General features: G+C 35.9%; 2 protein-coding genes across 3 annotated transcripts; one reads left to right on the top strand and one right to left on the bottom strand.

Annotated features, from left to right (window-relative positions):
- Nucleotides 1–391: 391 nt before the first annotated feature.
- LOC121747970 (peroxisomal fatty acid beta-oxidation multifunctional protein AIM1-like) lies at nucleotides 392–8,263 on the top strand. 2 transcript variants are annotated; one of them, XM_042142161.1, is made up of 18 exons: nucleotides 394–638; nucleotides 720–791; nucleotides 1,239–1,301; nucleotides 1,399–1,455; nucleotides 1,548–1,615; nucleotides 1,721–1,802; nucleotides 1,914–1,969; nucleotides 2,605–2,907; nucleotides 3,058–3,144; nucleotides 4,061–4,235; nucleotides 4,426–4,547; nucleotides 4,942–5,105; nucleotides 5,612–5,866; nucleotides 6,072–6,193; nucleotides 6,281–6,402; nucleotides 6,536–6,684; nucleotides 7,113–7,251; nucleotides 7,930–8,263. In XM_042142161.1, exons 1-18 carry the CDS (start codon nucleotides 545–547, stop codon nucleotides 7,972–7,974), a joined length of 2,175 nt encoding a protein of 724 aa, XP_041998095.1. In that variant the 5' UTR covers nucleotides 394–544; the 3' UTR covers nucleotides 7,975–8,263. The 2 variants fall into 2 exon arrangements, with proteins under 2 accessions (XP_041998094.1, XP_041998095.1); XM_042142160.1 differs by having other exon boundaries at nucleotides 392–638; nucleotides 1,721–1,969.
- A 1,376-nt stretch (nucleotides 8,264–9,639) lies between these two features.
- On the bottom strand, nucleotides 9,640–15,633 carry LOC121747971 (protein tesmin/TSO1-like CXC 5). Its single transcript, XM_042142162.1, has 8 exons — nucleotides 14,982–15,633; nucleotides 13,909–14,019; nucleotides 13,611–13,788; nucleotides 11,983–12,339; nucleotides 11,155–11,258; nucleotides 10,752–10,846; nucleotides 10,249–10,635; nucleotides 9,640–10,019 (listed from the first exon to the last, which is right to left on the bottom strand). The coding sequence occupies exons 1-8, from the start codon at nucleotides 15,266–15,268 to the stop codon at nucleotides 9,763–9,765; spliced, it is 1,776 nt and encodes a 591-aa protein (XP_041998096.1). The 5' UTR covers nucleotides 15,269–15,633; the 3' UTR covers nucleotides 9,640–9,762.
- Nucleotides 15,634–17,475: the final 1,842 nt, after the last annotated feature.

Below are 17,475 nucleotides of genomic sequence, written 5' to 3'. Positions count from 1 at the left end.
CGCATGTCTCGATCCCATTTTCTGAAAGGTCAACGAATTTAATCCCTAATTTCGAAAGGCTTGCGAATTTAATCCCCCTTTTCAAAATTTCTCGAAAAAAAATGGTAATGTGCAAAATTAGAAAAAGCTCAAAGCTTATGTATTTTCAATGTAATAATTTTTTCAAATATACAAAGTTGGTGTGGATAGGTATATTAACTCGGAAGCAAAATTGATTTAATTTGATGAGATCTGAATATCACAAAGTAAAATGTTGTGTGAATTAAATTAATTTCCACATATAAAAGGATAGTGAAAAGTGCAAAAGCATTCGTAGCCAAGTTGACTGTGATACAAAAACGCAGTAAGTAATTGTAGAAAATTAGCTCCGTAAATAACTAATGTGGGCGGCGTAGTTTTCCTTCCCCCGCTGGACTTCAATTCTACCCAATCTTCTTGCTGTATATTCTACTTGTATAAATACCAAATCAGATCCCCTTCATTTTCAGTTTCACTCGCTATCTCTCTGCTTATTTTGCTATTCCCGAAGACACACGCGCTATACATGAGGCTGCCTAGAGTTATCATGGAGGTCGGTGACGACGGCGTTGCGGTCATCACCGTCTCCAATCCTCCGGTCAATGCTCTCGCCCTCACCAGTAAGCTTCGCTCAGCTTCTCTCTCGCAGAAATGGACCTGTCGCATTATTCTGTTTTGATCTCTCTCTCTCTCTTTTCAAGTTTTTGATGGACTGAAGGAGAAGTATGCTGAGGCGATGAGAAGAGACGACGTCAAAGCTGTTGTTCTTACCGGTAAATCTCTATTTTATTTTTGCTTGCTTGATCCATGCCGTTAGATGCCAGAATTTTAGTAGTTTTCAGTTCACTTTTAAAACCGATGGATGATGGTTTCAGTTTAGTTATTTGTTTGTTTGTATTTTCTGTGTTTTGAGGCTTTGTTAGTCGTAGAGGATACAACCGAATAGTTAGGCTCGCCAACACATTGAAAACCGGTGAAAGTTCATTTTCAGATGCATATTCTGTGTTGATGGTGAGGTGCGAATGTTTGTAGATAATTGTGGACTGTCTCGTGATACTTTTTATTAGTTACAAGTAATGATCGAGCTCACCATATCAGATCCATTTCTGTGGCATGGTGAACTTGATGGTTGTGATTATTTTGAGCTCTGTCTTTGTGTGGAGGATATTTTGCCTCTTGCTTTAACTGATAGCTGATTTATGAGTCTAATCAACTTCTAGGTGATGCTGGAAAATTCTCTGGTGGCTTTGACATAAATGTGTTTGAGAGGGTGCATAAAACAGGTTATTATGTACTAACATTTTAATGACCTTCTCTTCTTTTATTATGCTATAACCCGTGCCTCATGCTCGAGAATACATTGAATTTCTAACTGTGCAGGAGATGTTTCCATCTTACCTGAGACGTCTATTAGTGTTGCGGTGAATGTAATAGAAGGTCCTCCTATAATTTGTCATATCTGAATTTTGAAATTTAATTTTTACGTAGTACTTAATTTGTCTGAGGCTTAATAATGTTGTTTTCATTAGATGGAAAGAAGCCTACTGTTGCTGCCTTGCAGGGACTTGCACTTGGAGGTGGATTGGAACTAGCTTTGGTTCGTGATCTTCTCTGACTTGCTTCGATGTGTCCAATGTTACATCTGTTTATTATATGTCATGAAGCTTATTTCCAATCAATCATAATGGCAAATATTTTGCAGGCTGCTCATGCACGAATTGCTACGCCAAAAACACTACTTGGTCTGCCTGAACTTACTCTTGGTGTTATTCCTGGATCAGGAGGTATGAACTCCTGCAATATTGTAGTACTATTTTTATTCATTTTCGTATCTCAAAGCAGACAATTTCAGTTTACACCATCTGATCTTTATATTGGTCATGGTACTATTCCAGGTACACAGCGTCTCCCTAGGCTTATTGGGCTTCATAAAGCACTTGAACTTATGCTGGTAGGTCTCCAATACATATATCAAGAACGTTTAAAGTAACTGCATTGAACCTATAAGTAATTAGCGTTATTTTCTGTAGAGTTCAGTGCAATTGCTTTATAGGTTCAATGAAAATTTCTTACATTATCACAGTATGAAGTTTTTATTCAAACCATTCCATATATAAATATATATGCACACACACACGAACTAGACTCTTTCTTATTGTCAGTACAACGTCCACTACATTGGGCGTATAAAATTATTGAATCTGGTGTGTAATTCGAATGTGTAAATTTATTTTTTTATAGCAGCAAATTACACAACAGATTCTGGACTAATGTACCAACAACAAGTGAACTTATTTGATCCCTCTCATATGTTCAAATGAGAACCCTTAGTTATTGTTACAACAAAGAACCGTTTTCAACCCTTTTTTAATTGTGAAGATATACCGTGAATGCATCACCTTGTTTGATGACCGCATTACTTAGGAAAAATTGAATACGTTAATTTTATACTTTAGTGCATTGTTTTCGCGTTCTCATGATAAATGTTGTTTTCACGAGAACAACATTTATCAGTGCATGTCTTCATGCAATGTGTTGGGAAACTTGCATTGTTTTAATGCTCTTTGGTGGTGCTACCGGCTACAGTTTTCTAAACCAATAACATCAGAAGAAGGAAATGGTCTAGGGCTTGTTGATGCTGTTGTTCCTTCTGATGAATTAATAAAAGCATCCCGCCAGTGGGCACTAGACATCATAGAGAGGCGCAAACCATGGATACGCTCTCTTCATAGGATAGACAAACTTGGTTCCGTGCCAGAAGTGGTTGATATAATAAAAACAGCAAGGCAGCAGGCCAAACAGAGTTTTAAAAATGTGCCTCAGCACCAGGCATGTCTTGATGTAATTGAGGAAGGAATCATTCATGGTGGTTATCATGGAATTTTGAAGGTAATTTTACTTTTAACTTGGGATGGCAAAGTTATCTTATGCAATTTAGATAATACTTCTTGTTTAGCCATTCGTCTTGCAAGATATATTAATGGATTTCCGGAAATTCCCATTGCACTTTAGCATCTTACCAGCATGTGTTTTCTGCAGGAGTCAAGTGTATTTAAAGATCTAATCTTTACAGACGCATCAAAGGGTCTAGTGCATGCATTTTTTTCTCAAAGGGCAACAAGTAAGGTACAGTCACCCAGCAAACAACTTTTGTGATAACTACTACTTATACTGTATGATTTATCAAGAATGGGAATAGAACATATGTAAATGTTGAGGTTTCTTTAGAAAAATTGTCCACACAAGTGTCTGTATGTGCATTGGAACCATTCAAACTTGAAACATCCTGCAAGATGTAAATTATCTTCTTGTGATCACTTTGGTCAAGTGAAAAAGGTCATGGACATCCTACAAGATACACTTCTTCTCTCCAGCTATGACTTATTGGAGATATAAAAGTAATTCATTATTTGGTATTCATTTTTATTAGCTAATATAAAGCTATGACATATTACAGTTATGGATTTTACTTGAATGAATGAATCGTTATCCCTGCTCCTAATTAAATGGTGTGGCTTCCTCCTTGTTCCAGAACAAAAGTTTTGATTACATCTTACTGTTGTACTTGGACATTGATTCCCAAACAAATTGTTACATTTGCATATAATAGACACCTTTCTTCAGTTGTAGTTTTACAGGGTGGAGAGCCTTTTACTGAGTCTCAGAAGTCTGTTGCTGATAACGCCTTTTGAAATTTCGACTAAGATGGATAAATTATTTTGTACTCGGAGGGTTATTTGATTAGAATCGTTCCAATTTGTAAAGAAAGTATTTCAGGGCACATTTTATAAAAAAAATAATGGGTTTGATGGAATAAGAATCAGAGTATTGTTTCGATTAGAAACAAGCCCGAGTGAAGTATTGTACACTGTAGCACCATCATCTGTGTCATACTGTCATGTCTACAAAATTTCTGTCACAGTCCATAAAAATCTTTATGAAAGGGCTGCCATGCTGCATCTTATTGTTTCTGAACATTAAAGCTATTACTTGAAATTTCTGCATCTTTTTCTTAATAGAAAGCTAACGTATAATGATATAGGTTCCAAATGTTTCTGACATTGGACTAAAACCAAGGAAAATATTGAAAGTCGCTATTATTGGTGGAGGGCTAATGGGTTCTGGCATAGCTACAGCACTGATTTTGAGTGATATATATGTCATCCTCAAAGAAATCAACTCTGAGTATCTTCTGAAGGGAATAAAAGCAATTGAAGGTTAGTTATAACTTGCTATCAACAAATCTTTGAATTTTCCTGTTTTTTCCATCCAACCAACAGAACAAATGTTGACAATGGATATCTGTCTGATTACAAATATGACAGTTTACAGTTCAGTCTGGCTTGGATGTTTTTTTTGCTCTTTATTGAATTTCTATGACTTATCATTTCTGTGCTTATTTTGAAGGGAATGTCCGAGGTCTTGTATCAAGAAAAAAATTGGCAAAGGATAAAGCAGAGAAAGCCCTTTTGATGGTTAAAGGCACTTTGGACTACACTGATTTCAAGGATGTGGATATGGTTATTGAAGTAAGTTCTTGCAAATTTGCAATTTAACCCCATAATATAAGCAGTTAAATGTCACATTTGCCTTTCTAGATTATGGATATCAGCACCAGTCTTTGGTTCATATTAAAGCTATCCTAATATTTACCTATGACCAGGTCTGGTAGTTCCCTGAAAAATATTCCATGGTCTACTCACTGTCTTGAAGTGTCTTCTATAGATATCAGATAATAGACTGTGAATCATGATTTGCATCTAATCTCCAGTGTTCAATACCATTAAATTTTAGTTCTGCTCCATTATAAATTAACATATCATAGTTGATTCAACTCTAGATTGCAGCACTTTTAGGATGTGATTAATCAATGGTACAATTTCTATCTAGTTTGCAATTCTTCTGACATGTGTTTTATTTCAGGCCGTTGTTGAACATATTCCTCTGAAGCAGAAAATTTTTGCTGATATTGAGAAGGCATGCCCACCTCACTGTATTTTGGCTTCAAATACTTCTACCATTGACCTCAATGTAATTGGAGAAAAGACCAAATCACAAGATCGGATAATTGGCGCACATTTTTTCAGGTACACATTTCCCTAATAAACTAAGAACTTGTTTGGCATTTTTCTGTTGGACATTATTCTGGCAAAAAAGTTGAGTAAACAGATAGAGAGTTTGACTGCAATTATCCTAGCTTAGTTTGTTCTTTACCAAAGAATTGCCGACCTTAGTCATTTTTGCAAACTAGTCACATCTTACAAATTTAGCAATCCCAGTGAACGAACTTCATTTTATTGCAGTTTCACATGCAGTCCCCATTTCAGCAAAACTAAACTGAATTATCCTAATTCCGAACCCTCTTGAATGACTTTGTAAAAAAAAATCATGACATCCGACTTAGTGAACTTCAGTCTAATACATCTAATAAACAAATAGTAAAATCATGTTATAAGTTTTCAATTTGGATGCAAATTTTTTATTTCCACTGAAGAAGCTATGTATAAAATTTGGAGCAAGTTATCAAATACTGTCACCTTCTGCTGCTATCATAAATTGCTTCAATTGCTAATTGAGATGCAATTGTTGACAGCCCTGCTCACGTGATGCCTCTCTTGGAAGTTGTACGGACGGAGGAAACTTCTGCACAAGTAATTCTTGATTTGATGAATGTTGGGAAGATCATAAAGAAAGTTCCTGTTGTAGTTGGGAACTGCACTGGTTTTGCAGTGAATAGGGCCTTCTTCCCCTACAGTCAGAGTGCACATCTTCTGTTACACTTGGGAGTTGATTTATTTAGAATTGATCAGCTTATTAGCAACTTTGGCCTTCCGTTGGGGCCTTTCCAGTAATTTTCTTTCCTTTCGTTACATAGTCAGTCATCTTCAAGTTTCTTTTTGTAGCTGAGGTTGGCATCTTTTCCAGTTATGAAGTTGCCTATATTAGAGATTTACTGATAATATTATTATTTATGTTTTATACTTATCACCTCCAAAATAATTGTGATTCTTGATAGAAAACTATTGATGAATATGATTTTGGTACTTTTACAGGCTTCAGGATGTTGCAGGTTATGGAGTAGTTGTTGCAACAACAGAAATATTCCGTACATCATTTCCTGATAGGACCTTTCAATCTCCATTGGTTGGGCTTCTTTTAAAGAATGGGAGAAATGGTAGTTATAAATTATCTTCTTATTTGTTGTAGAAGGATTTCATTTCATCTTAAATCATACTTACAGATATCAGTCACAATTTTGCAGGTAAAAATAACGGAAAAGGATATTATATCTTTGAGAAAGGAAGCAAGCCCAAACCTGATCCTTCCGTGCTCCCGATAATAGAGGAATCTAGAAGAACTATAAATATCATGCCTGGTGGCAAGGTACAGTAATATTTTATTAATTCATAAGCAAGACATGCATAAAACCTGTTATCCTTGTCTCTAATATTTTTACCTTCGCCACATATTCAATTCTGTTCGACATTAAAAATATATTCTGGAATTGTCCATGCAGCCTATATCTGTTACCGATGAAGAAATTATTCAGATGATACTGTTTCCAGTAGTGAATGAAGCATGTCGTGTATTAGATGAAGGGGTGGTTGTCCGAGCATCGGATCTTGATACTGCCTCTATTCTTGGCATGAGTTTCCCATCTTATCGGTCTGTTGTTTATCCCTATCTTCAACTTGCAAATTTAAGATTGCTTACCATTTCCATGCTTCACTGTTCAGTTTTCTCATGGGCTTATTGGATCAAATGACATAAAATGCTAGGTAGTCTAGTTTCCTCTCTCAAATGACGCAAAAAGCTTAGAAGGAACGAATAAACCTTCTCACGAACTATTTAGAATCTATAGTGAAATGCACATTCTAATTAAGTACTCTCAATTACTTTTGGATATAATCGTATGATGTGGCCAATTAATAATCATGTGTTACATACCCAACATATCTTCCAAGAAAATAACCAGTGCTGTTAGTTATATTAGAAAAATTCAGACATGATCTTCCAAGAAAATTTTATTATAACTACTCTGTATTAGTTATGTTGGAAAAGTAATACCGAAAAAGTTTTGTTTACTGTGGCAGCGGCGGTATTATTTTCTGGGCAGACACCATTGGAGCAGATATCATATACAAAAGTCTCCAGAAGTGGTCTGAACTATATGGTAACTTCTTCAGACCATCACGGTATCTGGAAGAAAGAGCAACCAGAGGCATCCCATTGGTAATTATTTTAAGCTTAATATCATGTTACACGTCTTTCACTTTAGTTATATAATAATGTATTTTCTCTCCAAAAGAAAATGTACTTCTAATATCATGGTAGTCTATAGGTAGTTAATTTTACTTGCTAAGGAGTATTTAATAACTGGCATTGGCAGAAGGTTTCACATCATAATCGCCACGTCATAAAACTCATGTAGTTGGCATCAGACGGAGATCAAAGATCAACTCATATCTAACATTTTATAAGTCTTTTTGCATCGATGTTTTCAATAGTTAGATTCCTGAAGGATTTTGAATCTAATGGTAATGCATTGTCATAAGATATAACAAAAACTAATGAATCCTAACTTCAGTGAAAATCAACTTATGAAAATCCTAAATCAGTGTTTAACATTTGCACTTGTCAAATACCAACTTGTTATTCCTTTCTTGATTAGTTTCCTCATTAGCTTGTATGCTTTAATCTGATTTTGTGAGTCCTTATGCATATGGATATGATAACCTACTTGGTCTTGCATTTGTCTATAATGCCCACTTCTCAGTTGTATTCAATCAAGGAGAGATAATCAGCAACAAATTGCTGAATTTCCACGGATATTTCTCTCTGTGATAAACTTTTGTGGCCTTAGTCACCTATATATATTTACTACTCACTTTGAAGTCAATTTATGTGCAGAGTGCACCTGCCGCAACATCTCCTGCAGCAAAGGCGCGACTGTGATTCTTCTGCTGGATATTTTGGGCGAGGGGGAGAGAATAGCTTTATTTTGTGCCAACCATGTAATAACATAAGCTCTCTGTGGCTCCTCAATCAGCCCTTCATTCCAATACCCAAGGAAAATAAAGAGCAAAAGTTATCTGTATCTGTAGTGGTGTAACAGACAATTCGTGTTGATCCAACATTTACCAACTTATTATGAACATCTAGTACAATATCGTATAATGTGTAGAGTAAGTGTGGAAATGATTGCAATAAATGATGTTGGCTTAGAGTAATATCTCATTTATCATTTGTGGATTCTCTCGACAAAAAAAATGAAGTTTGGTGAATGTTACACCACATTCTATATTTATCATCCACTACACATGAAATGTCTGTGTGAATCTGTACTTACTGATAGTAGACATATCAAGATCAATATATCTCATTAGCTTACAGCCCTTTGGGCATGTCTAAGCTGTGAAGACAAGTATTTGTTCCTCTCATCGCTGCAGATTGGGTCGGATGATCAGAGCACATCCGCTGGACCACAGAGCTCTGGATTTCCTTAAAGCTCAAATAGAGAATGTGCTGAACTGTGCTCCTGTGGGAAGGGGACATTCAATTTCTCTCAAGTTAGTGAGATCAGACAAAGCATCATCAGGATGGTACCAGGGAAGTTGCTTGCAACTGAGGTCTGAGGGCTGTGATGAACTTCTCATCCGGGATAGCACCGTTTAGGCTGTTATTGCCAAGTGACGAACCTGGTGGTAGGCTTGAAAGCTGATTGTATTGCAAGCCAGAGACGTCTGCAGGCTTAACAAACACAGGTAACTCCAGTCTTGTCTCAACTAGATCAGAGTTTTGCTTGACTGATAGTAAGTTCAGTTGGGAAGTTGCCCGAGAACAGGTGGTTTGACATATCCAAGTAGAAAAAGTCTTGAAACTCTACGATCCAGCCAGGAATCATTCCTCTAAGATAGTTGAAAGACAAGTTGAGAACCTCTACATTTGATAGCTTTGACAGCCACAATGGGACAGCACCAGTGACAGTGAATCCACTGCCTCCCTAGAGCAAGAACTCGAAGATTCAGACAGGCCTCGGGTTCAACCATCATTAGGGTGCTCGTGAATTGGAATGGTGCCATTTAGCTTGGTAGGTGTAGTTATTCCGGGATGGAGAGCTTCCCAATATATGGAGGAATCCTACCTGCCAGCTCATTACCCCAGAGAGAGAGAGTTTCCGATAAGGAAATTTCTGGCAATGTCAACAGCTTGCAAATAATAAATGGGATCTCTCATTGTAACCGGCTCATAAACTCCGCAAGTTTAGGCAGTGGCCAAAACCTTGACTAACTGAGCCTGCAAAGTCGTTGGAGAAATCAAGATGTTGTACTGGGGAAGAAGGGTGCAGATGGATGAAGGGATCAATCCAGATAAGCTATTCTTGCTTACATTAAAGTTTTCGAGTTGAATGCTGGCTGAAGAAATAAATGAGAGAGAGAGAGAGAGTAGTTTTCGGTTATGGTCTTTGATTTAGGGGAGGAAGCAGTTGAGTGTGAGCAGTTTTCTGTAATCTTTCAATGGAAACTCAATCTCCAAATTCCCCACGCCAAAAAATACAGGGAATGGTAACCTCCAGATTAAGAAAACATGAAAAAAAATAAAAAAAATAAGAAGTTTGAATTGAACAAAAGGAACATGAATTATTTTTATCTTAGATTGATAATGTTTAATGAATGGGAAAAAAGAAAATCAGCACAATATTACAAATGATGCAGCAGCATATCTAATCCTACACACTACACATCACGATTGTGACTCAGGTTTCGTTTCTACATCTCCGTTTTCAGGATGTGTTACTCTTTGATGGGCTACATTATTGACTGCATCAAGTGCCAGGGTTATGGCTGGAGAAGCTCTTTGCGTAGAAGCAGCAAATACAGCTGCACCATTGCTTATCAGTTGTTGACTCCTACCAATGCTCTCATTCGAATAGCTGGTGCTAGCCACAAGGTCATTTTCTACACCTGATTTTGTCCGTGCCAACGAACAATATTTTGTCTCTGCATGGTAAAAAATGGCATGATCAATATCCATCATAATTTAATAGTGTGAACCACATTTCTGGTCCCTTACATGCTCTTAGCATCATTCAAGTTCATAGCGCAAATTCTATTTGATTATCTATATCAATAACTTTTTACAGTAGAGTTCATATTCTACCACTAGGAAGTGTTCTCGTTTTACGCCTAATCCTATTTATTCAAATTCTACAAAGATGATAAGACTTGCCTTTTATTTCTCCTAATGTGATGAGCCGGTTCAGACATTCTCGGAACTTTGTTAAGACAATCCTTTCTTGTTCAGCGTAAGCCTCAGTCATTCCTTGCTCAATAGGCAACTGGGATGGCTCATTATATTCCACTAAACCACTAGAGGAAGCGACGGAAGTGAAAATTGTATCTCCTTCATCACACATTAGAGCTAAAGTGCTGGGCGACATCGCCCTTCCTCTTGAAACATCTGCTCCATCTGAACCAGACTCCTCTGCTTTGGTCCTCTCTCTCTGGCTTTCGGATGGAGCTTGAGCTCTCTCAGCTGAAATATGCTTTTGGCTTTGAGACTGATCTCGTGTTGAAGAAACTAATGAGCAGTCTCTGGAATCTTCTGCTTGCTTTTCTGTTTCATGATAATTTTAAGTTCACTTAACAAGAGATTTTTCATATGCTTTTACCGAGTGCAAACCCTTTTCAAAATACAGAAAATTGGATGAAAATTCACATGGTCATTTATACCTGCAAGCATTCTTGCAGCCTCTCCTGAATATACAACAAGCACTGAACAAAGCTCCTTCAAATCTTGGGGCTGAATGATGTCAGCTAACAAAGACCTTCAATAAATGCACTAAAATTAGTACTCCCTCCGTCCCATGCTACTCGCACTTTTCATTTTAGGCCGTAAATTTGGGATTGATTTTTTTGTGTAATTAAAAAAGAATTTTAGGTATAATGAGACATCACTTAATAAAAGAGCTCTTAACTTAAACTAACATATTAATTAAATGCATTAATTCTAACTTAAATTATAAATAGTGTAAGGACTTTGTGACGAGCCGAAAAGCAAACGTGCGAGTAGCACGGGACGGAGGGAGTACTTTGAAGTAAAACTTAAAAAAAGAATGAGAGGAAGGAGTGTAACCTGTAAGTAAACTTTGATGGATTTACGACAGACGAATTACTGGGGCCAGTACCAGGTATTGAAGGCGATAAGGGGGAAGGTACAGAAGCCTTAACTTGATTCACCTGTCATTAACAAATTTTGTGCCATCAGTAAGATACTACTGTAAAACGCGCTAACTCCATCGTGATTTTCTGTACTTCTAAGGAAATGCAAAATTTTGTCTAGCATTAACATGTGAAGTCTCCTCAGAACCCTGGAATCTCAAAACTATGTCAATGAAATGATGGCCTTCGCTTCAGATTTACATTTCACGTGCCTACAGAACACTTCATTTATCTGAAGTAATATAGCATGCCAAAATGTTGAAGTGTGTGGCTATAACAGAAAGTTCTAAGAACTTTTTAATTAAGATCAAGTAAGTCAAAACTCATACAAGATTAGTAGTTTTTGAAGAGAGAAACTTCTTTTCATCATCACGAGTAAATCTAATGGATACCAGTCAGCTACTATTGAAGATAGAACTATGTCATGTGGTATGCATGAATTCATACTATTCGAATTTCTAGTGTCGAATTTTGGCTACGGTCTTATAATCAAGAACAAACTTAGGTTTGAACAAGTTAAAGCCTGTTACCATCGATACCAATAATCCAGCCTCGACTAGCATCTGATTAAGATTTTTACCTAATGATATATATACTCAAGTCAGCCAACACACCCTATAGGCTCAGTCCAGCTATTTATGAAATAGACTGAGGATACAAATATTGTCAACAATACAGATCCATTACTTCCCTTTCAACTGCTGAACGTTTACCACTTCTGTACATAAGAACAGAGCAGTACCTGTTGTAACTGTCCAAGCCGTTGTACAGAATCTTTCACTGTTGGCCCGAATAAGAGGTCTTGACCTTTCCTTTTCTTACTTAATGGAGGAGACCCATAACCAGAAGACCCGATAGCACCCGTGATGGCAGCATTTGCTGCCTGTTGGATATATACAATGTTATTGGCATGATCCCCATGAAAGAGAGCCTGTCGCTCTTCACTTCCTTCATAGTTTTTGCAGTCCATGCATTTACAATTTTCAGAACAAAGAATATTTGCTTGAAAGCACTCACAGTACTTTTTAAGACATCCTGATTTCTTACAGTGACATCCTTTGTTATGCTTTCCTGAAACTAACACTTCACCAGCTTCTTCCTGAATATGCATAGAATAATAGGATCAAATAATGCCATCATAAGTGGCAAACAGCCGAATAGGCACGATTCTCATTCATCTTGAACTGAAGAGTTTGGTACAAAGATATAAAAAACAGTTTACAAATATGTCATGTCGAAAAATACAGGTATGGGGTTATATAACTCAACAAATAGGAGAGTAGATGCGACCTTTACGGGACTATTATGAAGGTCATATGCCATATCATTTGAAGAATACTATGTGCAACTCAGCCACAGAACAAAAGCGCGTGGAGAATCGCCCAGAAATCAAAGAGCAAGTAACAATCACATAACATATTTTGAGGTTTCCCAAAGCATTTGCAATAATGTAAAATGATCGATAGACTAGTTAGACTGTAACTCCTGTAATCTCAGAGAAAAAATTTACACAATTCACAAAATATTCAGAAAACCAAAGGTCCCGATTAGAGAAAAGTAGTTTAAACTTGCACATTAAATGCCAACTAGGAGTAACATTTTTTTATTTCAATGAATGAATATAAAAGAGAGACAGCAGATTAGTTACTACCAAAGTTAAATAGAAAACATGTACTCCCTCCATCCCAAGGTAGTTGGACCGTATTCCTTTTTGGGTTGTCCCAAGGTAGTTGACATTTCCTTTTTTAGCAAAAATTTTATCAACCCCATACTTTTACTCTCTCTACTTTAACCTTTAACACATCAATTTCTTAAATCTCGTGCCCAAAAGAAATGCCCAAAAGTGATGCCCCAACAATCACATAACATATTTTGAGGTTTTCCAAAGCATTTGCAATAATGTAAAATGATCGATAGACTAGTTAGACTGTAACTCCTGTAATATCAGAGAAAAAATTTACACAATTCACAAAATATTCAGAAAACCAAAGGTCCCGATTAGAGAAAAGTAGTTTAAACTTGCACATTAAATGCCAACTAGGAGTAACATTTTTTTATTTCAATGAATGAATATAAAAGAGAGACAGCAGATTAGTTACTACCAAAGTTAAATAGAAAACATGTACTCCCTCCATCCCAAGGTAGTTGGACCGTATTCCTTTTTGGGTTGTCCCAAGGTAGTTGACATTTCCTTTTTTAGCAAAAATTTAATCAACCCCATACTTTTACTCTCTCTACTTTAACCTTTAACACATCAATTTCTTAAATCTCGTGCCCAAAAGAAATGCCCCAACTACCTTTGGACAGGGAGTACATATTATATATAAAATAAAAGGTCTGGTGAGATGGCATTTCGAGTTCAGAGATTACCCTGCTATCCCGAGCTCCATGTGGACTGCTAGCAATTTTGGGTCTGAAAGCAGTGGGGTTCCTTTCCAACGTTGCCTCAACTGCTTCTCTTCTGGCTGCGTCATTTTCGACATTGTTATGACAATTGACACAGTTGCAACCATCACAATACACTCCTGAAGCAAAGCATTCACAATACCTGACCATAATTGTGAAATATGTGTTATACTCCATGCCAGAGATATAACTAAGTAGCATTGGACTACCAACCAGGCAATGAATGATTAAGAAAAAAACATTAAGTGCAGTAGCAGCTTACAACTTCAAACAACGTGAATGTTTGCAATTACACTGCTTTTGCTTCTTTGGAGTCCCATCCTTTACTTCAGATACATTCTGTCTTGGACGCGTTCTAGGGGATTCAGGTTTCCTGGAAGCAGGAGTGTTAAATCATGAGATACAAAGAAGTAAAAGGACTACAGATTCATTTACTTAATGAACACCAGGAGCTTCTATTTTACAGGCTAATGCAGGGATGTCTCCACTCTCGGAAAAGAAATGAACAAACTAAGATAGGTAAGAATCTGTGACCTAGCATTAAATATTTGAGTAAATAAGTGCTTGATAAAGGAGCCGTGCTTTATTTACCTATGAAGCACATGCAAAATGTTGAAGCTATCATGGATAGAGAAAAATATAGGCCAGGAAGCAGACGAAACAAAGTAAAAAAACATCTTGCATAAATGTTGCAAGAAATCACGCAAATTATAAGAAAATTCATACACCTTCTCAGTAATGCCTACAAAATCATCTTCACCTAATCCTAAAAGGCCAATGAAACATCTAATAATGAGAAGAAAGAAGCTTGCATATCTCCACGTAAAGTCTTAGTTAATTTTGAGACACCAAGAACAAACACGTAGCATTACTCATGTTTAATCCTAGATAAATGTCTCAGCCATTGGACTTGACAAACATAGCCACACTAAAACAGTAACACATACTTCATCTTACCTACAAATATTTATGTAAAATCATAAATGAATTTCTAATATTTGACATTCCAGTCTCTCGGATATAAACAACTTCACAGATTTCCATGTAGAACACTCAGTCAAGTCAGCTTCCTCTATCACCCAAGTGTAAGAGGAAATGACGCATTACTACTATTCCATGATGTAGTCTAAACTTTTCGACGAATGCTCAAAAAAGGCTCCGAGGAGCTAAACACAGATCAAATTTTGATCATGGAATACAAAATTTGCATCCAAAAACCTAAACTCTACCAGAAATCCGATCTCTTCAGCTCAAAAGTTAGCTTGTTCCCCCAAAATTCTAGCATCATCAAAACGAACAATCATGTACAATTCCAGAATTGCAGAAAGGACTCACAAAATAGGTCGTATCGAATGTTGAGCCGGCGGCAGAGCTGGCTGCGGAGTTTGTTGCATCGTCATAAACAGCATCTGCGGCGGCTGGTTCTTCGCCAACTGTGGCTTCTGTACAGCAGGTTGCACCGGCTGCGGGCCTTCAACACTCGATGAGGCGCTAAAGCCAGTAAAATCCAGCTGCCTCACAAGCTTCCTCGCCGGCAAATCCGCTGGCGCCGGAGAAGAAGCTTCTGATTGAGGAGGCAGCTGCTTATTTGGAGGTAAATCATCTCCCTCTCTCTGCTCCATTACGAAATTCGAATTGAAACAAAAACAACCACACGAACAAAACTTCTCCGGGAAAAATGAAAATCAGGCATAAGAAACCAATTCCACTGATTTTCGTTCCAGAGAATCAGCCATATCCAACTAATTCCGCGCTGGAAGCACCAGAATGAAGAAGACTAAATGCATAAAATTCAAATTCAAAACTCTGAATAATTTATGGAAGAACTCAGATTCAAACGAAAGAAGAAAATCAGAATCGTAGCCGGTATAGAGCTTCAATCAGAATAAATAATCAATCTTTACACGTACAGAGATGCATCAACGCTTATCTGCTGAATGCATAAATCGGGGAAAATGGTGGAATTTTCCGAAAGAGAGAGTGTCTCTCCTCCCTCTCTAGCTTTGCTTTTGAAATTCAATTTTCTAAATATTTAGTATTTCATTTTAACCCCCACTATTATAATCTAACACCATTTCGACCCCTATATTTTATTTATTTATTTATTTATTGGTTATTTGTATAACTTTTAATGACACACCCTTCTACAATTTTTTTGGAGTGCTATTAATCTTTGATAAATTCGTTAGTAGATTGCAGTGTTCGTTGTTGAATTAGATTTTTGCGCCATTTAAATGCAAATTGGTTTGTTGATGAGTTTGTTGAGTTTGAAGGAAAAATTGGCTAAAATTGTGATTTCTAATTAGTTTGTAAAGTTTACCAATCTCTTCATCTTCAAAAGAGTTTCATTTGGGTATTTTGCCACCTAATTTGGAGTTATGTGAAAAAAGTTATATTTACAAAGATGGTGTGTTATCCAGATAACTTATACGGATCAGGTCAAACAGTTGTAGCACTCCATAAGGTCTACCTAGGCTAGATAGATTCTCGCCCACAATCCTTCCTCTGTCGGATAAGATGTGCTAATTTGTTCGAGAAAGGATTTTAATGCCTTTTAAAAAGAGAAGACCTAGTGCATGAAACCTCTTATTTGCTTATGATTGTAATTGCACCGTAAATTTGGGTGTCGTTGTGTTGTCATAACTAATTATCTAGAATTAACCTGTGAAATTATTTTAATTGGAGGAGTGTCTATGACAAATTATGCATGAATATTCATTTATGATTAAATTATAGGATCCAATCTCATGAACCAAATACTAATCTTAGTCCAAATCCTATATGTCTTTACTATATTTTCGAAATCGTAAATATCTTAAATCATAGTTTTCTTATACTATTATAATCCTTTTTATTATTTCATTAATGATACTTGTGCCCCTACGTTAAATATATAGCAAGTTCCATCTATATATCTTTATAAAGTGGGTGCTTCCATTCTTTCATTAACAAGGAAACAAAGCATGACTAGGTTAGAGTTACCTTAACTAATTGGCAAATAAATAGTTACCATGTTTTTTATTTGGGAAGTTTAATTTGAAAATTTTAGTTTACAAGTAATATAATAAATATTATTACGATTTTTTATTAAATTGCCAAAAAAAAATCCCAATAGATATATTCTTATTTATCTGAACTCTTGGTTTAAGTCTTCCTAATTTATTATACTATTTACAATAATTGTCTTGCTAACATTCTTTAAATTCAAATTAATCAAATGATTGCATGAAGTGATGAAACCTATATTACGTTGATTAGGTAATTCGCATTATATTGATATTAAGGTTTAAATTATAAAATCTTAGTATTAAGGGAATCAAAATAAACGTTCTGGAATTAATACAAGCAAGTAATTTATACTATGAATTTGTGTATAAGTTATTTCTTTTACTATTTTATCTAATACATTCATTATAGTTGCATCATTAATTTAAATTGTATTTTTTTATGAAACCCTTTTCGGAAATAAAAATCCTAAAAAAGAATATTACTAGTTATAGCTTAATTATAAGTATATGAGCACAAATATTTTTCAGTTATTAAAGAAGAGGTGTATTTTTTTGTTTTTTAAATTTATAATTTGAATTGTATTTCTAATGTTTTGTTATTTGTAATATAGTTGTAATATCATCATAATTGCAATCTGTGTTCAGTATCTGGATTTTAATATATATTGAACGATAGATTTAGACGGACATGGAACGAGTACAAATGTAGTTCAATATCATGAAAATTATGAAATAGCAAAACACACATCGAAAAATTGATTAAAATTTCGAAACCTTTACATAATCAATTAATCATTGATAAAGTTTAAGCAATTTACAAA

This window comes from Salvia splendens, chromosome 9, assembly GCF_004379255.2.
Source record: "Salvia splendens isolate huo1 chromosome 9, SspV2, whole genome shotgun sequence".
Lineage (NCBI taxonomy): Eukaryota > Viridiplantae > Streptophyta > Magnoliopsida > Lamiales > Lamiaceae > Salvia > Salvia splendens.
This window is presented reverse-complemented; position numbering and strand designations above follow the sequence as displayed.